At 44.8% G+C, this 24393-nt stretch overlaps 1 protein-coding gene across 3 annotated transcripts in view; it reads left to right on the top strand.

Moving 5' to 3' along the window:
- ECI2 (enoyl-CoA delta isomerase 2) overlaps nucleotides 1-24393 on the top strand; it is a 97051-nt gene that overhangs the window by 46949 nt on the left and 25709 nt on the right. For all 3 annotated transcript variants that reach the window (XM_063923077.1, XM_063923076.1, XM_063923078.1), the window contains exons 3-6: nucleotides 1008-1106; nucleotides 7317-7502; nucleotides 8213-8282; nucleotides 24047-24149. In XM_063923077.1, coding sequence (XP_063779147.1) covers nucleotides 1008-1106; nucleotides 7317-7502; nucleotides 8213-8282; nucleotides 24047-24149 — 458 coding nt within the window. The remainder of the gene's footprint in view (nucleotides 1-1007; nucleotides 1107-7316; nucleotides 7503-8212; nucleotides 8283-24046; nucleotides 24150-24393) is intronic.

Here is a 24393-nt window from a genome sequence, read left to right as displayed (position 1 = left end):
AAACATTTTTCCTAAGTTCTACAAGTTTGATACCCTGGCTGCTGAGGACCTCAGGTTGCTCAATCGGTGCTGCAGAGTTGTCCGCACTCTCCCGCCCGGTCTGGAGCTTTGGTATAAACCCCATGGTCCTTTTGGAACCCCAGCATCCTCTAGGACGTAGGAGAAAATAGGATTTTAATACCTACCGGTAAATCCTTTTCTCTTCTCTTAGTCCGTAGAGGATGCTGGGCGCCCGTCCCAGTGCGTACTGTATCTGCAGCTATTGGTTGTCGTTGCACTCATGGGGTGTTTCTTGCAGTCGTGTCTGTTGCTGCAGTTATTCGTGCCATGACATGCGATATCTGATTATCGGTCATGATGCACACAAGTCGTGTTACGTTTTCGGTCAGCATTTTGCTGTATGGTTTTTCCATGCCATCAGCTGGTGTTCTATTGAATGCCACGTTCTGCGGCATGTTTGAGGTGTGAGCTGGTATGACACTCACAGTGTTTAAACATTAAATTCTTTCCTCGAAATGTCCGTCTCTCTGGGCACCGTTTTCTAACTGAAGTCTGGAGATGGGGCATAGAGGGAGGAGCCAGTTCACACCCATTCAAAGTCTTATAGTGTGCCCATGTCTCCTGCGGATCCCGTCTATACCCCATGATCCTTTTGGAACCCTAGCATTCTCTACGGACTAAGAGAAAAGGATTTACCGGTAGGTATTAAAATCCTATTATCTCACCTATGGCCTAGATACCTGATATATGCATCTGCGTAGATATCTTCTGTAGTGACAAGCTAGAAAGGGCTGTATGTGATTAAAACTTTTATGTTTTAAGTATGGTGTATATAGAACACAGTCCAGTATCTTGGTTATTCATCAGGGAATTTGTATGTTTGGCAAGTACATGACTGAAAAATTATATTTTGTTATCTTTAACCTTAGGACTTTGCTCTCTAGTACAAAAAAAAAAGTTTTCAACATTTTTATTTTATTTTTTTTCTTTGTGCTGTCCCTTTGCAGGGAACACAGGGAACTTGTAGTACACCAAAACCAAGTATGTTAGACTTTGTTAACAAGGCAAAGTGGGATGCCTGGAGTGCTCTTGGAAGCTTATCAAAGGTAAGACACTTGTTCACACTGCTTACTTAGGTTATGAGTCTTCATTTCATGCAAGGCTTTCTTTCCTGCAGGTGTAATATGAACATACTAATGGCATAAAACCACTGGATCTATTGTATTTGACAAAGTAGAAGGTGAGGGATCACAATACACTTTATAAAGAGAGCAATCCGTATGTATTGAATAAGGGGGCATAAAACATTAATAAGGGGGACATGTACTAAGCAGTGATAAAAGTGGAGAAGTTGCCCATAGCAACCAATCAGCTGCGCCATATATGTTTCCAGTATGCAAATTATAAATGTTACGTCAATGCTGATTGGTCGTCATGGGCAACTTCTCAACTGGCTCACTTCTCCACTTTTATCATTGCTTAGTACATGTCCTTCTAAGTCTCTATAAGAGCAGTATTATTTTATTAATATATTAAGGACAAAATGAATATAATTTTATTAAAAGGCAGTATTAATAGTTGATAGCCTTTTAAAAAGTGTTATGATGGGGGCATTTGTTATTTCAGGGCTATGTAAATTTAGCCCCAGTCATATAAAAGAAACTAAAACATTTTTTAAAACCAATTAATCAATTCACATTGCACCTTTAATATAATAGGTAATACTGCTGTCTTAATAAAATAAAATATTTCATTTTGGCCTTTATGTATTCATAAAATATTGCCCCCATAAGGAAATTTTGCATGTTATCAGTCTCCTTATCCAATACATAATGATGTGATTCTTTACCCCTCACATGCTGTGTAAGCAATCTCACCTTTTTATTTTTTTATTCTTCTGGGGTTTTGGCAACATTATTCCAGTGGTTTGCAAAACAGACGCTTGATAAATTATAGGGATTCAACTGGTTTCTTTTCTTCACTGTAAAAAAAACTGGTGTCTTTTACATTTGTTTTGCCTTAGTAGATCTGGGGTTTCCAAAAGCTGACTCAAAAAACAGAGATTTTACATGACCAATATTATATTATTGAAATTTGGGGATATTTTATTTATAAAAACTAATTATTCACTGGTAGAGGCTAATTGGAAAACAATTAGGGCAAACTTGGGGATTCCACAGTATATGGGGTAAACACAATTAAAAATATCTGCGGAGGAATATGGAGTTTGAAAATGTCTCGAACAGTCTGTGTAAGTGTCATTTGTACAGTAAAACAGACAAATCTGTTGACTTTTTAGTGGTTGAATACCTTTGCAGTACACTGTGTGTGTGTGTGTGTGTGTGTGTGTGTGTGTGTGTGTGTGTGTGTGTGTGTGTGTGTGTGTGTGTGTGTGTGTGTGTGTGTAATTAATATATATATATATATATATATATATATATATAAAAGCCCATGTAATAAAGATATTGCGCATGCCGCAAAAAGGGGCGTGGTCTCAAAAAGAAAGGGGCGTGGTCACACAATAGTAATAATGCCCACAGTGGTAGCACCCCATAATACACTTAATGCCCACAGCAACATACTTACCTATGTTCACACGCCGACCTCTGTCCACTTGTCCAAGTAGAATCCACGTGTACCTGTGAATAAAATTATACTCACCTGATCCAGTGTCCAGATTATAATCCACGTACTTGGCAAAAAAAAAAAACGAACACCCGGACCAAACGGACTGAAAGGGGTCCCATGTTTACACATGGGACCCCTTTCCCCGAATGCAGAGACCACCCGTGACTGCTGTCACAGAAAGGTCTCTTCAGCCAATCAGCGAGCGCAACGTCCTGGCACTCTGCTGATTGGCTCTGCGCGTCTGAGCTGTCAGACAGCGCATCGCAAAGCCTCTCCATTATATTCAATGGTGGGAACTTTGCGGTCAGCGGTGAGGTCAGCCGCTGACCGCGGGTAACCCCACCGCTGACGGCAAAGTTCCCACCATTGAAACTAATGGAGGCAGCTGTGCGATGCGCTGTCTGCCAGCAGACGCGCATACAGCCAATCAGGTGAGTGCCACGAAGTAGCGCTTCCTGATTGGGTGAAGGGACCTTTCTGTGACAGCAGTCACGTTGGGTCCCGGCATTCGTGGAAAGGGGTCCCATGTGTAAACATGGGACCCCTTTCAGTCCGGGTGTTCGTTTTTTTTTTTTTTTGCCAAGTACGTGGATTATAATCTGGACACTGGATCAGGTGAGTATAATTTTATTCACAGGTACACGTGGATTCTACTTGGACAAGTGGACAGAGGTCGGCGTGTGAACATAGGTAAGTATGTATATGTCGACATGTGTGAAATAAAGTTTTACTATCACGGTGTGCGTGTCTGTTTTTATTTGGGTATTTTTTTCACAGTAGAACTACAGGTACCAGCGGGCCCGTTTTTCTCCCGCATGCTGGTACTTGTGGTTCTCCAAGTACCAGCTTGCGGGGGAGGCTTGCTGGGACTTGTAGTACTACTGGAAAAAACAATATTCTTTCAATTTTCTCAAGGCTATCAGCCCCCCATCCGCAGCCCTTGGATGGGGGGGACAGCCTCGGGCTTCACCCATGGCCCTTGGGTGGCTGGGGGGGGGGACCCCTTGATTGAAGGGGTCCCCACTCCCCCAGGGTACCCCGGCCAGGGGTGACTAGTTGGATATTTAATGCCACGGCCGCAGGGCGCTGTATAAAAGTGACCCCCGGCTGTGGCATTATCTGTCCAGCTAGTGGAGCCCGATGCTGGTGTAAAAAATACGGGGGACCCCTACTCTTTTTGTCCCCCGTATTTTTTGCACCAGGCGCAGAGCCCGGTGCTGGTTTTAAAAATACGGGGGATCCCCTGTCATTTTTCCCACCGGATCTTTAGAACCAGGACCAGCTCGAAGAGCCCGAGGCTGGTTATGCTTAGGAGGGGGGACCCCACGCAATTTTTTTTCTGATTTTTACCATTCTATTTAAAAAAATATATATATATTTTTAAAAATATATAAATAATACTTGTGCCTCCAAAATAGACAAACCAAGTACCTAATCCCTTCTAATATAAATAGATATGCTATTACCAATAAAAAAAACACCAAAAAAAAACATGTTTTTAAAAAAAAATTATTAGATTCCGCCACCAAAGTGTGGCGGATTGAAAATGACGTATTTACTGTCTAAAAGCACTGTTGTCGAATTTCCAAACTTCAATTGAATATACTTTTGGCGAATTGCCGCATTTGTACCATTGCAGAAATGTCGAATTTGACAAATGTCGAATTTCAAAAAGTCGAATTTGGAAAGTCCGTTTTTTTGACGGAAAGTACTGAATTGCATTGTCGATTATCTTTTTTTTTGGGGGGGGGGGCGAAAATGTCCCGTTTTTCGACATTTTCGGAAATTCGACCGCAATTGCATATACCCCATAGAGGGATAGAGATATATATATATATATATATATATATATATATATATATATATATATATAATATTTATTTATTTTAAATAAATACTCAGTCTCTGCACTAATTGTCCATCTGTTCCCAGAGTTTCTTTGTTTTCAAAACCCCAAGTGCAGCTAAATGCCATTCCGAGCCACCGGAGCACGTTCAATTAGTGCTGTGCAAAAGAGATTGGAGAGCGCACTCATCAATGTAATATTTGATACACTTTATAGAAAAAAAAGAAAAATGTTTACATATATCAAGGTTTAAAATCACAAATATGGCTCTGCTGCAGATAAAACCGTTGGGCCTCTGGTCTGTCCGGCCTTTCACGCTAGCTCCGGACCAAGCTGGTGACGTCACAACCTTTCACACTATGGTGATGTCACAGCGCCCACGCTGTTTAGCCATGCCCATCGCATTTCGTCCAATGAGGGACTGCGTCGGGATGGTCATCCCATGACGATGTCCTTTATTGGATGAAACGCATTGGGCGTGGCTAATCGACGTGGGCGCTGTGACATCACCCTAGTGTGAAAGGTTGGCCGGACAGATCAGGGGACTGACTGTTTTATCTGCAGCAGAGCTTTGCCATATTTGTGATTTTAAACCTTGATGTATGTGAACATTTGTCTTTTTATATATATTTTTATATAATCTCATTGGAAATCCGCACTCACATCAAAGTACATAAACACATATTTGGGTTCACCCAGTGATACTGACAAAGTCAGCCACAAATACAATACTGGAAGGGGCACTCACAATAATATATGTACAGGTTGAGTATCCCATATCCAAATATTCCGAAATACGGAATATTCCGAAATACAGACTTTTTTGAGTGAGAGTGAGATAGTGAAACCTTTGTTTTTTGATGGCTCAATGTACACAAACTTTGTTTAATACACAAAGTTATTAAAAATATTGTATTAAATGACCTTTAGGCTGTGTGTATAAGGTGTATATGAAACATAAATGAATTGTGTGAATGTAGACACACTTTGTTTAATGCACAAAGTTATAAAAAATATTGGCTAAAATGACCTTCAGGCTGTGTGTATAAGGTGTATATGTAACATAAATGCATTCTGTGCTTAGATTTAGGTCCCATCACCATGATATCTCATTATGGTATGCAATTATTCCAAAATACGGAAAAATCCCATATCCAAAATACCTCTGGTCCCAAGCATTTTGGATAAGGGAGACTATATATATATATATATATATATAAAACTGGGGGATAGGGGTACTGGCGACAAGTGTGGCTAAAAACTGTGTATTTTAAAGCTTAAAATTAGAAGCCTAAAAATTTATAAAAATAGATTTTTAATATATATGAGAGTACAAACCGTTTCTAAAAAACTTTTTTAAAACAAGAATAAAAAGTTTTTGTCCATAAATGAGAAATATAAATAACAATTATAAAGGATAGGAATTCAAAACTTAGCTTGTCAGTAATGGGTGGTCAGTACAGGCCCAGCGCGTTTCGTCTTGTCAGCCTTCATCAAGGGGTTTTTGCACATATATATATATATATATATATAAAAAATTTACACACAATACGTAGGGAGAGAGTGATTAAGAATAATAATAATTATGCTTATCTTGGTTCCTTCTCAAGGTGTTTATTCAAATATTTATAGAAAGCTTTCTCACGAACAGTTTAAAACCATGTACAAAATATAAATAAGTGCTAATAATAGTGAAATTAAATACCTGTGTGTGTGTGTGTGTGTGTATGTATGTATGTATGTATGTATGTATATATATATATATATATATATATATACACACACACACACACACACACACACACACACACCGATTGGCCAGCACGCTGAACAAAATGCAGCTCCCACGGTGCTCACAATAGAGTAAATAGCAGGCAAATCAGGGCACTCAGTGGTATTATGTCAAAAAACAACTTGGCATACAAAATAAATTTGCAACGTTTCGGACCTTTAATGCCCATCGTCAGGAAGCAATAACAAACTTTTGTTGTTGCAAATTTATTTTGTATGCTGAGTTGTTTTTTTTTTACATAATACCACTGAGTGCCCTGATTTGCCTGCTATATATATGTGTATGTACGGAACAGGACTGCGTACAAAAATCTGCAAATCTGAAGTGTGAGAGGGCAGCAAGGGAGGAGTGAGTTCTGTTGCTGACATTTTATATAAATATGTGTGCGTATTTGAATGATGAAAGTCCACACACATTGACAAAGTGTACCAAAAATAAAAGTTCGTCTAGAAGGTCTAGGAATGAGTCACTGTTTCAGTACATCCAGAAACTTGAAAAGAAACAATGGGTTTTCAGTTTCTTGAGGCCATTGTTTAATTAACTAAGCTTTAGCAAATACCTGAACTGTGCCATAAGTAATAAAATACCATTTTGATAAGATTAACATTTGAGGTAAGATTAAATCACAAAATAATGCTATAATACGTAAATTGTTTAATTAACTTAAATTTATTTGTGGATAGAATATTTTGAATTAAGTTATTCCTCTATTTGGCAAGCCATATTAAATCTACAGTAGTTTGTTTTAAAAATCAAAAAAACATAATTATACAGTATATCTTTTAAAATATCTAAAATTATTATCTTACCCACACAAGGAATTGTTCTCAGTAATTATTGACTTTTTATAATAATGTATTTAAAATACATAATGAAACTGGATAAAAATGCCCACAGATGTTAACAAACCCTAAAATGAATTGCTGGCTGTTTAATGAGAATATCCAACCGTACAGTCCTCTTCTTTGCTTAAATAATAGAATGGAGAGAATAGTTATTACCCGCTCTACAAGGAAATGAAATTATTGTCTTTTCTACCTATGTGTTCAGGATGAAGCCAGACAATCCTATATAGAAATCGTTTCTAATCTCATCTCTTCTGAGTCTCCTACCACAAATCCATCATCCTCATCAGGAGCTGAACGGAAATATGAAACGCTACAAGTTTCTTGCCAGAATAATATAACTACAATATTTCTGGATAGGCCGGAAAAGAAGAATGCTATCACTTTGCAGGTGAAGTACATGGTCTGTTTGAATCTTGTTTTATGCAGTGTGTCTCTGACATAAGTGCTTACTGTTGATTATATATCAATTTTCCCTGTTAAGCCTCTACTACGTACATTCACCTTCATCAAATGTACACTTGAAAGCTCGTTGCATGGCTTATTATGGGGTGTTAGTCCCTGGAAACAGACCAATAAGATTTTGCCAGTTGAGTGTGGATTACCACTGACTCGAAGCAATTTCTTATGCCAGGGACGTACCAGTTTCTGAATTAAATGTATGATCTCTATAATCCTTATTAAATGTCAAATACACTGACTTTTTTGCAGAGTTTGGGATTATGTGTTCACATGCGTACTCTCTCTCTCTCTCTCTCTCTCTCTCTCTCTCTCTCTCTCTCTCTCTCTCTCTCTCTCTCGATCGAACACTCCTGGGTTTATAGCTATAAATTATTTTTAGGCCATATAATATCCTAAGAAAACAAGTAGTCCTAATCATCTGAATTTGCAGATTTACATTATATACAATAGAATGTACAGTATAGTCTGTATGACTGTTCATTAATTCTATCGTGTGGTGTGATTGAGGCCAAATCCTGATGAAATTTGCCAGACAAATGTCAAACAAGACAAAATCTGCAGAATAGTCTTTCATTTATTTTCAGACATTTCCCTCATTCCTAAATGCCAGTTTTAATAGGACTGAGTGTTTTATTTCAGATGTATGAGGAGATTGGTCTGGCTTTAGAAGAAGCTGGAAAAGATGATTCTGTTATCACTGTCCTGACTGGTATGTTTATATGCACTCTGTTGACCATGTTTATTTGGTGTTGGATTGCACACAATGTGGGGAATTCAATTGGGCACAAGGTTTTCTCTGCAAAAAAAACTTACTCCCATTGCCCCAATTTTGGATTACCATGGGTATGTGTTCTCCCGATACTCGTGGTATCAAATTTAATGCATCATGGATGACGCAATATAATAATACTCTGTGTACAATACATGTTACATATATGAGTATTAATCTGTGGATTCCGCTTGTGCATATTTTTCATCTGAACATGTGTCCTAGTCGCAAACCAAGTCTGTGGCTTTTTTCACGTCAAGTTCACAGCACCTTTTTTGCATGTTCGGGCAAAAAAAAGATACAAAAGGCCGTTTAGCACAAGCTGAGTCGCACGGGACCTGGTGTCTCACTTGTGCCACATGGTGGTGCAGATAATGGTGTATGAGGACACATCTGAAAATTTATTTTAGTCGCAATTCGACTTGGACGCACCAGGAGACTGTGCTGATTAATTTGATAAGAGACACTTGTATATTGTGTGTGTGTCTGAATACAGAGCAAAACAGAACTTGTATAGACATAAAGCTGCGGCTGCTACATTTTAGCACTTCATAAACCGACTAGTTAAAGCCTTTCAAAATGACGGCCATCAGGACTGGATTATAGTAGGAGGGTGGTCTCTGCTCTCACAGGAGCTGCCAGGTTTCTGGAAGTCCTGCTGTTGGGAGTCGAGGCTCTGTCATGCTGTGTGTGTGATGTTAACCTTTTATAAATATAATGCTGTATATCTGTAATGGGCAGGCTATAATGATGCTGCACTATATACACCAGTACTGGCATGTGTAAGCTCACCAATCACCGCACAGCTCCCGACCAGTCTAGGGGGTAGAGGACACCAGTAGCCACCAGCATCTGGCCGGAGGGTTCTGGGCATGGCCTTTGTAGGGCGTGGGAGGGTCGAGCACAGAACCCTGCCCCTTCGTCAGCGCACCGTAAAGCAACTGAGCGATTATCTGCCTCCCCCCTCATCTGCAGCACCGGCCACTCCTCCGCTCGTTCATCACACTACTCACCCGACACAGGGTCTCGCCTCTTCCTGCCAGACTGATTCACCTTCTCCCCCCGTCGGTAAATGGCTACACGTGTCCCCGATGCCTCCGCTTTGAGCGCTGCAGGACGTCTAGTGGTTTCCGCAGCAGTTTCCTGGTTACTGCTGCTACTTGTTGCAGAGTTCCGGAATGGCAAGTAACTTGGGATTGCAGCATGGTATATGAAGGAGGGAGTGCAGAGTATGCAGTATATGGAGGAGGGGGTGCCCTGTATATAGCGGGCACTATATGGAGGGGAATGGGGGTGCAGTATATGGTGGGAGGTGCAGTGTACATAGGGTGTGTGTGTGTGTGTGTCCGTGTCACACACAGGTGACTATATTGAAACAAACTGCTTCTCTCTCCACAGTCCCTCTCTGCCACCTCACTCTACACCAGGGGTGGGCAATTATTTCAGCTGAGGGGCCACTTGACATTTCCTGTCAGTATCCGAGGGCCACATACAAAATAGCAGCTCCCCCCACTTGCCAAAAATATAGGGACATGGCTTCATGTGGAAGGGGTGTGGGCAAAAAAATAATACAGATTCATATTAGGCTGCACAATAGTCTCCATTATTCAAATTGCGCCACACAGCGCCACTTACACACATTACACCAGGTAGAGCCCCTTTTACACACATTACGGCAGGTAGAGCCCCCTTTTACACATTAACATTTTATTTAGGATAATTATTGTGCAGCAAGCAAATTATCCAGTGTCTTAAGGCCCCTGGGGAAAGGTGTGACACGGTAACAGAACACGGGGGGTGTGACACAGTGACAGAATACGGTGGGGGTGACACGGTGACAGAACACGGGGGGGGGGGGGGTGACACAGTGACAGAACACTGGGAGGGGTGGTGACAGTGACAGAACATGGGGTGTGTGACACAGTGACAGAACACGGTGGGGGTGACACTGTGACAGAACACGGTGGAGGTGACACGGTGACAGAACACGGGGGGTTGACATAGTGACAGAACACGGGGGGGTGTGACACAGTGACAGAACACGGGGGGGGTGACATAGTGACAGAACACGGGGGGTGTGACATAGTGACAGAACACGGGGGGGTGACACAGTGACAGAACACGGGGGGATGGGGGGGGGGGTGACAGAACACGGGGGGGGGTGACACGGTGACAGAACCCGGGGGTGTGACACAGTGACCGAACACGAGGGGGGGGGGGGGGGGTGACACAGTGACAGAACACGGGAGGGGTTGGTACAGCGAGAGCTAAAGATCTCTCCCCCAAACCTAAAAACAGTCTGACGCCACTGCCCGCACACACAAATATACGCACGCTATCACACACACATACACACACATACACACATACACACACACTTTCTTTCTCTCACTCACTTTTCTCTGACGTCCTAAGTGGATGCTGGGGACTCCGTCAGGACCATGGGGAATAGCGGCTCCGCAGGAGACAGGGCACAAAAGTAAAAGCTTTAGGATCAGGTGGTGTGCACTGGCTCCTCCCCCTATGACCCTCCTCCAAGCCTCAGTTAGGTTTTTGTGCCCGGCCGAGAAGGGTGCAATCTAGGTGGCTCTCCTAAAGAGCTGCTTAGAGTAAAAGTTTTGTTAGGTTTTTTATTTTCAGTGAGTCCTGCTGGCAACAGGCTCACTGCAACGAGGGACTTAGGGGAGAAGAAGTGAACTCACCTGCGTGCAGGATGGATTGGCTTCTTAGGCTACTGGACACTAGCTCCAGAGGGACGATCACAGGTACAGCCTGGATGGGTCACCGGAGCCGCGCCGCCGACCCCCTTGCAGATGCTGAAGAGAGAAGAGGTCCAGAAATCGGCGGCTGAAGACTTCTCAGTCTTCATGAGGTAGCGCACAGCACTGCAGCTGTGCGCCATTGCTCTCAGCACACTTCACACCAACGGTCACTGAGGGTGCAGGGCGCTTGGGGGGGCGCCCTGGGCAGCAATGAAAGTACCTATGCTGGCTAAAAATACATCACATATAGCCCCTGGGGCTATATGGATGTATTTAACCCCTGCCAGGTTGTCAGAAAAACGGGAGAAGAAGCCCGCCGAAAAGGGGGCGGGGCCTATTCTCCTCAGCACACAGCGCCATTTTCCTACACAGCTCCGCTGCTAGGAAGGCTCCCAGGCTCTCCCCTGCACTGCACTACAGAAGCAGGGTTAAAACAGAGAGGGGGGGCACTGATTTGGCGATATTATTATATATTAAGATGCTATAAGGCAGGGGTGTCAAACTCATGGCCCTCCAGCTGTTGTGGAACTACACATTCCAGCATGCCTTGCCACAGTTGCAGCCATCCCTAATACAAAATAGATGGCAAGGCATGCTGGGATGTGTAGTTCCACAACAGCTGGAGGGCCGCGAGTTTGACACCCCTGCTATAAGGGAAAACACTTATATAAGGTTGTCCCTGTATAATATAGCGTTTTGGTGTGGCAAACTCTCCCTCTGTCTCCCCAAAGGGCTAGTGGGGTCCTGTCCTCTATCAGAGCATTCCCTGTGTGTGTGCTGTGTGTCGGTACGTGTGTGTCGACATGTATGAGGACGATGTTGGTGAGGAGGCGGAGCAAATTGCCTGTAATGGTGATGTCACTCTCTAGGGAGTCGACACCGGAATGGATGGCTTATTTAGGGAATTACGTGATAATGTCAACACGCTGCAAGGTCGGTTGACGACATGAGACGGCCGGCAAACCAATTAGTACCTGTCCAGGCGTCTCAAACACCGTCAGGGGCTTTAAAACGCCCATTTACCTCAGTCGGTCGACACAGACACGGACACTGACTCCAGTGTCGACGGTGAAGAAACAAACGTATTTTCCATTTGGGCCACACGTTACATGTTAAGGGCAATGAAGGAGGTGTTACATATTTCTGATACTACAAGTACCACAAAAGAGGGTATTATGTGGGGTGTGAAAAAACTACCTGTAGTTTTTCCTGAATCAGATAAATTAAATGAAGTGTGTGATGATGCGTGGGTTTCCCCCGATAGAAAATTATTGGCGTTATACCCTTTCCCGCCAGAAGTTAGGGCGCGTTGGGAAACACCCCTTAGGGTGGATAAGGCGCTCACACGCTTATCAAAACAAGTGGCGTTACCGTCTCCAGATACGGCCGCCCTCAAGGAGCCAGCTGATAGGAGGCTGGAAAATATCCTAAAAAGTATATACACACATACTGGTGTTATACTGCGACCAGCGATCGCCTCAGCCTGGATGTGCAGCGCTGGGGTGGCTTGGTCGGATTCCCTGACTGTCCCCATAAGGGCAAGCAGGCAAAAGGCCAGTCATATCTGCCCAGGGATAGAGGAAAGGGAAGAAGACTGCAGCAGGCAGCCCATTCCCAGGAACAGAAGCCCTCCACCGCTTTTGCCAAGTCCTCAGCATGACGCTGGGGCCGTACAAGCGGACTCAGGTGCGGTGGGGGGTCGTCTCAAGAGTTTCAGCGCGCAGTGGGCTCACTCGTAAGTGGACCCCTGGATCCTACAAGTAGTATCCCAGGGGTACAGATTGGAAATTCGAGACGTCTCCCCCTCGCAGGTTCCTGAAGTCTGCTTTACCAACGTCTCCCTCCGACAGGGAGGCAGTATTGGAAACAATTCACAAGCTGTATTCCCAGCAGGTGATAATCAAAGTACCCCTCCTACAAAGGAAAGGGGTATTATTCCACACTATATTGTGGTACTGAAGCCAGACGGCTCGGTGAGACCTATTCTAAATCTGAAATATTTGAACACTTACATACAAAGGTTCAAATCAAGATGGAGTCACTCAGAGCAGTGATAGCGAACCAGGAAGAAGGGGACTATATGGTGTCCCTGGACATCAAGGATGCTTACCTCCATGTCTCAATTTGCCCTTCTCACCAAGGGTACCTCAGGTTCGTGGTACAAAACTGTCACTATCAGTTTCAGACGCTGCCGTTTGGATTGTCCACGGCACCCCGGGTCTTTACCAAGGTAATGGCCGAAATGATGATTCTTCTTCAAAGAAAAGGCGTCTTAATTATCCCTTACTTGGACGATCTCCTGATAAGGGCAAGGTCCAGAGAACAGTTGGAGGTCGGAGTAGCACTATCTCAAGTAGTTCTACGACAGCACGGGTGGATTCTAAATATTCCAAAATCGCTGCTGTCTCCGACGACACGTCTGCTGTTCCTAGGGATGATTCTGGACACAGTCCAGAAAAAGGTGTTTCTCCCGGAGGAGAAAGCCAGGGAGTTATCCGAGCTAGTCAGGAACCTCCTAAAACCAGGAAAAGTGTCAGTGCATCATTGCACAAGGGTCCTGGGAAAAATGGTGGCTTCTTACGAAGCGATTCCATTCGGCAGATTTCACGCAAGAACTTTTCAGTGGGATCTGCTGGAAAAATGGTCCGGATCGCATCTTCAGATGCATCAGCGGATAACCCTGTCTCCAAGGACAAGGGTGTCTCTTCTGTTGTGGCTGCAGAGTGCTCATCTACTAAAGGGCCACAGATTCGGCATTCAGGACTGGGTCCTGGTGACCACGGATGCCAGCCTGAAAGGCTGGGGAGCAGTCACACAAGGAAACAATTTCCAGGGAGTGTGATCAAGTCTGGAGACTTCTCTCCACATAAATATACTGGAGCTAAGAGCAATTTACAATGCTCTAAGCTTAGCAAGACCTCTGCTTCAAGGTCAGCCGGTATTGATCCAGTGGGACAACATCACGGCAGTCGCCCACGTAAACAGACAGGGCGACACAAGAAGCAGGAGGGCAATGGCAGAAACTGCAAGGATTCTTCGCTGGGCGGAAAATCATGTGATAGCACTGTCAGCAGTGTTCATTCCGGGAGTGGACAACTGGGAAGCAGACTTCCTCAGCACGACCTCCACCCGGGAGAGTGGGGACTTCATCGGGAAGTCTTCCACATGATTGTGAACCGTTGGGAAAGACCAAAGGTGGACATGATGGCGTCCCGCCTGAACAAAAAACTGGACAGGTATTGCGCCAGGTCAAGAGACCCTCAGGCAATAGCTGTGGACGTTCTGGTAACACCGTGGGTGTACCAGTCGGTGTATGTGTTCCCTCCTCTGCTTCTCATACCTAAGGTACTGAGAATTATAAGACGTAGAGGAGTAAGAACTATACTCGTGGCTCCGGATTGGCCAAGAAGGACTTGGTACCCGGAACTTCAAGAGATGCTCACAGAGGACTCATGGCCTCTGCCGCTAAGAAGGGACTTGCTTCAGCAAGTACCATGTCTGTTCCAAGACTTACCGCGGCTGCGTTTGACGGCATGGCGGTTGAACCCCGGATCCTAAGGAAAAAAGGCATTCCGGAAGAGGTCATTCCTACCCTGGTCAAAGCCAGGAAGGAGGTGACCGCACAACATTATCACCACATGTGGCGAAAATATGTTGCGTGGTGTGAGGCCAGGAAGGCCCCACGAAGAAATTTCAACTCGGTCGATTCCTGCATTTCCTGCAAACAGGAGTGTCTATGAGGCCTCAAATTGGGGTCCATTAAGGTTCACATTTCGGCCCTGTCGATTTTCTTCCAGAAAGAATTGGCTTCAGTTCCTGAAGTCCAGAAGTTTGTCAAGGGAGTACTGCATATACAACCCCCTTTTGTGCCTCCAGTGGCACCGTGGGATCTCAACGTAGTTCTGGGATTCCTCAAATCACATTGGTTTAAACCGCTCAAATCTGTGGATTTGAAATATCTCACATGGAAAGTGACCATGATGTTGGCTCTGGCCTCGGCCAGGCGAGTGTCAGAATTGGCGGCTTTGTCTCACAAAAGCCCATATCTGATTGTCCATTCGGACAGGGCAGAGCTGCGGACTCGTCCCCAGTTTCTCCCTAAGGTGGTGTCAGCGTTTCACCTGAACCAGCTTATTGTGGTACCTGCGGCTACTAGGGACTTGGAGGACTCCAAGTTGCTAGATGTTGTCAGGGCCCTGAAAATATAGGTTTCCAGGACGGCTGGAGTCAGGAAAACTGACTTGCTGTTATCCTGTATGCACCCAACAAACTGGGTGCTCTTGCTTCTAAGCAGACGATTGCTAGTTGGATGTGTAGTACAATTCAGCTTGCACATTCTCTGGCAGGCCTGCCACAGCCAAAATATGTAAATGCCCATTCCACAAGGAAGGTGGGCTCATCTTGGGCGGCTGCCCGAGGGGTCTCGGCTTTACAACTTTGCCGAGCTGCTACTTGGTCAGGGGCACACCCTGGCTGAGGAGGACCTGGAGTTCTCTCACTCGGTGCTGCAGAGTCATCCGCACTCTCCCGCCCGTTTGGGAGCTTTGGTATAATCCCCATGGTCCTGACGGAGTCCCCAGCATCCACTTAGGACGTCAGAGAAAATAAGAATTTACTTACCGATAATTCTATTTCTCGTAGTCCGTAGTGGATGCTGGGCGCCCATCCCAAGTGCGGATTGTCTGCAATACTTGTACATAGTTATTGTTACAAAAATCGGGTTATTATTGTTGTGAGCCATCTTTTCAGAGGCTCCGCTGTTATCATGCTGTTAACTGGGTTCAGATCACAGGTTGTACAGTGTGATTGGTGTGGCTGGTATGAGACTTACCCGGGATTCAAAATCCTTCCTTATTGTGTACGCTCGTCCGGGCACGGTATCCTAACTGAGGCTTGGAGGAGGGTCATAGGGGGAGGAGCCAGTGCACACCACCTGATCCTAAAGCTTTTACTTTTGTGCCCTGTCTCCTGCGGAGCCGCTATTCCCCATGGTCCTGACGGAGTCCCCAGCATCCACTACGGACTACGAGAAATAGAATTATCGGTAAGTAAATTCTTATTTTCCCATTAACTTACTGATCTGGCTGGCTGTGGCAGGAAGGATGGATCTGTAGCAGTCTGGCTCTTGTCCTGTGTAGCTCCGCCCCCTGAGGTCCCGTGTAACCCCGCCCCCTCATTGGCACGTAGCTCCACCCCTTTTCGGCTGAACACAGCCGTGTCACTGGGGACTCTGGAGGCGGGAGGAGGAGGCTGCTACAACCCAGGCACCGTGCAGCAGCAGGGGAGAGAGGCGCCGCTGGCAGCTTGGAGGTACTGACTGCAGTGCAGAGCAATGACAAGCAGCTCATCCGGTCGGGCCTCTTGTCATTGCTCGCTGGTGGGAGGCAGTGGGCCGGGCCGTATTTTGCCCACCCCTACTCTACACAGTCCCTATCTAACCCAACCCCTCCCCCTCTCTATCCCCCCATGCCCTAGCTGCCTCAACCCTTCTGCCCTCTTTCTTTCTCCCCCAGTTCCTATCTGTTCCTACCCCCAGTCTCTATCTGCCCCTACCCCCACTCTACACCCCCCAGCCACTTCTCTGTAAGTAGCAGGTGTGAAACAGTCAGATCAGTATTATTAATATTAGCAGCAGCATGGTAGGTGGATATAACTTCTCCCTGCAGTATTAGTTTCACTTTGAGCTAGGGATGGACATCACATCAAGATGGTTTGAAATCATCGATGGTTTTGTTGCGATGGCAGTGTTTTTACCATTCGATGGCAGCATTCTGATGTTTGTATGGTAAACATTTGATGATGATCTGATGGTCCCGCCCCCATCCGGCCATGCTGCAGAGGGTTTACGCATGCGCGTTCAGTGGCGCACCCAGGGGGGGGGGGGGGGGGGTTCCGAGTACCCAGAAACCCCCCTCCACTAAAAAAAAAAAATATATATATTTTTTTTTTTAGCTGCATGAGTATTATTAATGACTGTCTAGCGTCCTCTGCAGCCTGCTGTCTTCCTGGTGGCACTTGCAAGTGCAATAAAAGTTTACTTTATTTTAATTATAGTACATATATATCCATGTGCATACATATATACACATGTATATTAGTGATGAGCACCGGAAATTTTTCGGGTTTTGGTTTTGGGTTCGGTTCCGCGGCCGTGTTTTGGGTTCGAACGCGTTTTGGCAAAACCTCACCGAATTTTTTTTGTCGGATTCGGGTGTGTTTTGGATTCGGGTGTTTTTTTCAAAAAACCCTAAAAAACAGCTTAAATCATAGAATTTGGGGTTCATTTTGATCCCAAAGTATTATTAACCTCAATAACCATAATTTCCACTCATTTTCAGTCTATTCTGAACACCTCACACCTCACAATATTATTTTTAGTCCTAAAATTTGCACCGAGGTCGCTGGATGGCTAAGCTAAGCGACCCAAGTGGCCGACACAAACACCTGGCCCATCTAGGAGTGGCACTGCAGTGTCAGGCAGGATGGCCCTTCCAAAAAACACTCCCCAAACAGCACATGACCCAAAGAAAAAAAGAGGCGCAATGAGGTAGCTGTGTGAGTAAGCTAAGCGACCCTAGTGGCCGACACAAACACCTGGCCCATCTAGGATTGGCACTGCAGTGTCACGCAGGATGGCCCTTCCAAAAAACACCCCCCAAACAGCACATGACGCAAAGAAAAATGAAAGAAAAAAGAGGTGCAAGATGGAATTGTCCTTGGGCCCTCCCACCCACCCTTATGTTGTATAAACAGGACATGCACACTTTAACCAACCCATCATTTCAGTGACAGGGTCTGCCACACGACTGTGACTGAAATGACGGGTTGGTTTGGACCCCCACCAAAAAAGAAGCAATTAATCTCTCCTTGCACAAACTGGCTCTACAGAGGCAAGATGTCCACCTCATCATCATCCTCCGATATATCACCGTGTACATCCCCCTCCTCACAGATTATCAATTCGTCCCCACTGGAATCCACCATCTCAGCTCCCTGTGTACTTTGTGGAGGTAATTGGTGCTGGTCAATGTCTCCACGGAGGAATTGATTCTAATTCATTTTAATGAACATCATCTTCTCCACATTTTCTGGATGTAACCTCGTACGCCGATTGCTGACAAGGTGAGCGGCGGCACTAAACACTCTTTCGGAGTACACACTTGTGGGAGGGCAACTTAGGTAGAATAAAGCCAGTTTGTGCAAGGGCCTCCAAATTGCCTCTTTTTCCTGCCAGTATAAGTACGGACTGTCTGACGTGCCTACTTGGATGCGGTCACTCATATAATCCTCCACCATTCTTTCAATGGGGAGAGAATCATATGCAGTGACAGTAGACATGTCCGTAATCGTTGTCAGGTCCTTCAGTCCGGACCAGATGTCAGCATCAGCAGTCGCTCCAGACTGCCCTGCATCACCGCCAGTGGGTGGGCTCGGAATTCTGAGCCTTTTCCTCGCACCCACAGTTGCGGGAGAATGTGAAGGAGGAGATGTTGACAGGTCGCGTTCCGCTTGACTTGACAATTCTGTCACCAGCAGTTCTTTGAACCCCAGCAGACTTGTGTCTGCCGGAAAGAGAGATCCAAGGTAGGTTTTAAATCTAGGATCGAGCACGGTGGCCAAAATGTAGTGCTCTGATTTCAACAGATTGACCACCCGTGAATCCTTGTTAAGCGAATTAAGGGCTCCATCCACAAGTCCCACATGCCTAGCGGAATCGCTTTGTGTTAGCTCCTCCTTCAATGTCTCCAGCTTCTTCTGCAAAAGCCTAATGAGGGGAATGACCTGACTCAGGCTGGCAGTGTCTGAACTGACTTCACGTGTGGCAAGTTCAAAAGGTTGCAGAACCTTGCACAACGTTGAAATCATTCTCCACTGCGCTTGAGACAGGTGCATTCCACCTCCTATATCGTGCTCAGTTGTATAGGCTTGAATGGCCTTTTGCTGCTCCTCCAACCTCTGAAGCATATAGAGGGTTGAATTCCACCTCGTTACCACTTCTTGCTTCAGATGATGGCAGGGCAGGTTAAGGCGTTTTTGGTGGTGCTCCAGTCTTCTGTACGTGGTGCCTGTACGCCGAAAGTGTCCCGTAATTCTTCTGGCCACCGACAGCATCTCTTGCACGCCCCTCTCGTTTTTTAAATAATTCTGCACCACCAAATTCAAGGTATGTGCAAAACATGGGACGTGCTGGAATTTGCCCATATTTAATGCACACACAATATTGCTGGCGTTGTCCGATGCCACAAATCCACAGGAGAGTCCAATTGGGGTAAGCCATTCTGCGATGATCTTCCTCAGTTGCCGTAAGAGGTTTTTAGCTGTGTGCGTATTCTGGAAAGCGGTGATACAAAGCGTAGCCTGCCTAGGAAAGAGTTGGCGTTTGCGAGATGCTGCTACTGGTGCCGCCGCTGCTGTTCTTGCGGCGGGAGTCCATACATCTACCCAGTGGGCTATCACAGTCATATAGTCCTGAGCCTGCCCTGCTCCACTTGTCCACATGTCCGTGGTTAAGTGGACATTGGGTACAACTGCATTTTTTAGGACACTGGTGAGTCTTTTTCTGAGGTCTGTGTACATTTTCGGTATTGCCTGCCTAGAGAAATGGAACCTAGATGGTATTTGGTACCAGGTACACAGTACCTCCAACAAGTCTCTAGTTGCCTCTGCAGTAATGATGGATACCGGAACCACGTTTCTCACCGCCCAGGATGCCAAGGCCTCAGTTATCCGCTTTGCAGCAGGATGACTGCTGTGATATTTCATCTTCCTCGCAAAGGACTGTTGGACAGTCAATTGCTTGGTGGAAGTAGTAAAAGTGGTCTTAGGAGTACGACTTCCCCTCTGGGATGACCATCGACTCCCAGCAACAAAAACAACAGCAGCGCCAGCAGCAGTAGGCGTTACACGCAAGGATGCATCGGAGGAATCCCAGGCAGGAGAGGACTCGTCAGAATTGCCAGTGGCAGTGACATGGCCTGCAGGACTATTGGCATTCCTGGGGAAGGAGGAAATTGACACTGAGGGAGTTGGTGCGGTGGTTTGCGTGAGCTTGGTTACAAGAGGAAGGGATTTACTGGTCAGTGGACTGCTTCTGCTGTCGCCCAAAGTTTTTGAACTTGTCACTGACTTATGATGAATGCGCTGCAGGTGACGTATAAGGGAGGATGTTCCGAGGTGGTTAACGTCCTTACCCCTACTTATTACAGCTTGACAAAGGCAACACACGGCTTGACAAATGTTGTCCGCATTTCTGTTGAAATACTTCCACACCGAAGAGCTGATTTTTTTTGGTATTTTCACCAGGCATGTCAATGGCCCTATTCCTCCCACGGACAACAGGTGTCTCCCCGGGTGCCTGACTTAAACAAACCACCTCACCATCAGAATCCTCCTGGTCAATTTCCTCCCCAGCGCCAGCAACACCCATATCCTCCTCATCCTGGTGTACTTCAACACTGACATCTTCAATCTGACTATCAGGAACTGGACTGCGGGTGCTCCTTCCAGCACTTGCAGGGGGCGTGCAAATGGTGGAAGGCGCATGCTCTTCACGTCCAGTGTTGGGAAGGTCAGGCATCGCAAACGACACAATTGGACTCTCCTTGTGGATTTGTGATTTCGAAGAACGCACAGTTCTTTGCTGTGCTTTTTGCCAGCTTGAGTCTTTTCATTTTTCTAGCGAGAGGCTGAGTGCTTCCATCCTCATGTGAAGCTGAACCACTAGCCATGAACATAGGCCAGGGCCTCAGCCGTTCCTTGCCACTCCGTGTGGTAAATGGCATATTGGCAAGTTTACGCTTCTCCTCTGACAATTTTATTTTAGATTTTTGAGTCCTTTTTTTACTGATATTTGGTGTTTTGGATTTTACATGCTCTGTACTATGACATTGGGCATCGGCCTTGGCAGACGACGTTGCTGGCATTTCATCGTCTCGGCCATGACTAGTGGCAGCAGCTTCAGCACAAGGTGGAAGTCGATCTTGATCTTTCCCTATTTTTGGAACCTCAACATTTTTGTTCTCCATATTTTAATAGGCACAACTAAAAGGCACCTCAGGTAAACAATGGAGATGGATGGATACTAGTATACTTATGGATGGACGAGCGACTGCCGACACAGAGGTAGCTACAGCCGTGGACTACCGTACTGCGTCTGCTGCTAATATAGACTGGATGATAATTATATAAAAAAATATATATATATATCACTACTGCAGCCGGACAGGTATATATTATATAATGACGGACCTGCTGGACACTGTCAGCAGCACTGCAGACTCCTAAAGTAAGCTACTAGTAGTATCAAGAAGATAGAAAAAAAAAAAAACACCACAGGTAGGTGGTGTACAATTATGGATGGACGAGCGACTGCCGACACAGAGGTAGCTACAGTCGTGGACTACCGTACTGCGTCTGCTGCTAATATAGACTGGATGATAATGATATAAAAAATATATATATATCACTACTGCAGCCGGACAGGTATATATTATATAATTAATGACGCACCTGCTGGACACTGTCAGCAGAATGCGTTTATAGAATAAAAACACCACACGACGAGTGTTTAACTTTTTCAGGCAGACAATCACAATATACTGGTGGTCAGACAGTGGTCACTGGTCAGTCACACTGGCAGTGGCACTCTGGCAGCAAAAGTGTGCACTGTTAAATAATATGTACTCCTGCTACTGCTCCCCAGTCTCCCCCACAATTAAGCTGTGTGAGCACTCAGCACAGTCAGATATACATAGATGATGCAGCACACTGAGGCTGAGCACAGATATGGTATACTGTTACTGTGTCACTGTGTATCGTTTTTTTTCAGGCAGAGAACGGATTATATTAAATAATAATATAATAAAAAAACTGCACTGGTGGTCACTGGTCAGTCACTAGTAAACTCTGCACTCTCTGAGTACTCCTAAGCTCCAGTAAATCAAGTGTCTCACTCTCACTCTCTCTCTCTTCTAATCTAAATGGAGAGGACGCCAGCCACGTCCTCTCCCTATGAATCTCAATGCACGTGTGAAAATGGCGGCGACTTATATAGAATCCGAGTCTCGCGATAGAATACGAGCCTCGCGAGAATCCGACAGCGGGATGATGACGTTCAGGCGCGCTCGGGTTAGCCGCGCAAGGCGGGAAGATCCGAGTCTGCCTCGGATCCGTGTAAAAAGGCTGAAGTTCGGGGGGGTTCGGATTCCGAGGAACCGAACCCGCTCATCACTAATGTATATACATACATACAAACACACACACATATGATATATATATACATATGATATATATATACATGTGTGTGTGTGTGTGTGTATATATATATATATATATATATATATATACATGCATGTTTAATATGCTATGTATATGTGTATATGTATGTGTGTGTGTATATATATATATATATATATACACACACACACACACAGACACACTAGTTTTACGGACCCAGCATATACTGGGTCACCTCAGTCCCCACCCCCATGATTGGCTCCGCCCAGTTCTGGAACCCCCCCCCCCCCCCCCAAGCAAATCCTGCGTTTGCCACTGGCGTTGGAGCAGCAGAGATTCACGCATGCGCAAATGTGGTTGTTGTTTTTTACGCATGCGCAAATCAGGTTTGGTTGGTTTTTTTGCCTATCAAATTCTTTTGACACGATAGTCAGTTACCATCGCAAAGAAAGATTCAATGGTGAAAGCTCAGCCATCATTTTATGGTGGGCTTCCAATGTCCATCCCATCAGCTTCCAGCACACAAAGGAATAATTTGGTCCATGTGGCGGCCTCTAGTGGACGGCAGTGCACATAACAGTGGTGAGGAGCAGAGTTGGCTTTTAGAATACAGGTTGAGTCTCCCTTATCCAAAATGCTTGGGATCAGAGGTATTTTGGATATGGGATTTTTCCGTATTTTGGAATAATTGCATACCATAATGAGATATCATGGCGATGGAACCTAAATCTAAGCATAGAATGTATTTATGTTTCATATACACCTTATACACACAGCCTGATAGTAATTTTAGCCAATATTTTTTATAACTTTGTGCATTAAACAGAGTGTGTGTACATTCACACAACTCATTTATGTTCCATATACACCTTATACACACAACCTGAAGGTCATTTAATACAATATTTTTAATAACTTTGTGTATTAAACAAAGTTTGTGTACATTGAGCCATCAGAAAACAAAGGTTTCACTATCTCACTTTCACTCAAAAAAGTCCGTATTTCGGAATATTTCGTATTTCGGAATATTTGGATATGGGATACTCAACCTGTATAGGATTCAGAGACTTAGTCGTACACAGATATATAAGTGTCCTATATCAAATTAATTGCATTGCAACTAAGATACTTTTTTTTGAAGAAAAAAAAGACACCCAACGCTAGCAGAGTCTCACGGGACCTGACTAATTGAGAGGAGCTGTTTGGCCCGACTGCAACAGTAATGTATGAAGACACATCAGTAATATATACACTATCAATGAATAGAGCACCAGCTTCAGTCGTTAATGCAAAATTAACCAGTCAGAAGCTACTAGCTTGTGCTGGCAGCCGTCTTCATCAACATTTATTTTCCCCAGTCCTCAGGCACCAGCAATTGATACAGCTACTGACAAGCATATATGTTTTCTTGTGGAGGTCTTTGGGTATTTGCGTCTCTTTATGTAGCATACACAGTACAATTTTGTGACGATTAGAGAAACGCGAACAGGCATAAATGCAACTCCGTCCTGTGTTTTACCAGGATAAATGCTTTTACAAAGGTGATGGAACTCTGAGGTGACTTCTAAAACGTCTTAGTGTTATTTTTTTTTTTTCCTTTTATAATACACAAGTTTCAGTTTCTACAGATGTTGCTGTTTTTGGATTCTTTATGTCTTTCATTAATTCAGCTAATCCTAATGTTTGTGTTCTCTTTATGTATTGTAGGACATGGTGATTTTTTTTGCAGTGGTAATGACTTGAATAATTTCACAAACATTCCGGCAGGAGGCAAAGAGAAGATGGCTAGCGATTCTGCAGTAGTTTTACAGTATGTAATCATTTGTCAACTTAATGCATTCACTTTGTACACATACTAGATACCCCAATTCTGTAATGACATGTTTGATTCTTTTCAGATGGATTGGATTGAAATTATTTATGTAATTAAGTATATGTAATCTAAATAGCAAAGGGTCAGCAAGAGTACACCTGACACTAGTAATTGTGCCAGAAGCTTCATGTACAAAGTACAACAATGATGGCCTGACAAGCTGTGACCCTCAGCCCTTCCA

This window comes from Pseudophryne corroboree, chromosome 5 (assembly GCF_028390025.1).
Source record: "Pseudophryne corroboree isolate aPseCor3 chromosome 5, aPseCor3.hap2, whole genome shotgun sequence".
NCBI lineage: Eukaryota > Metazoa > Chordata > Amphibia > Anura > Myobatrachidae > Pseudophryne > Pseudophryne corroboree.
The sequence above is the reverse complement of the archived record's forward strand: the minus strand, read 5'-3'. Positions and strand labels throughout refer to the sequence as shown.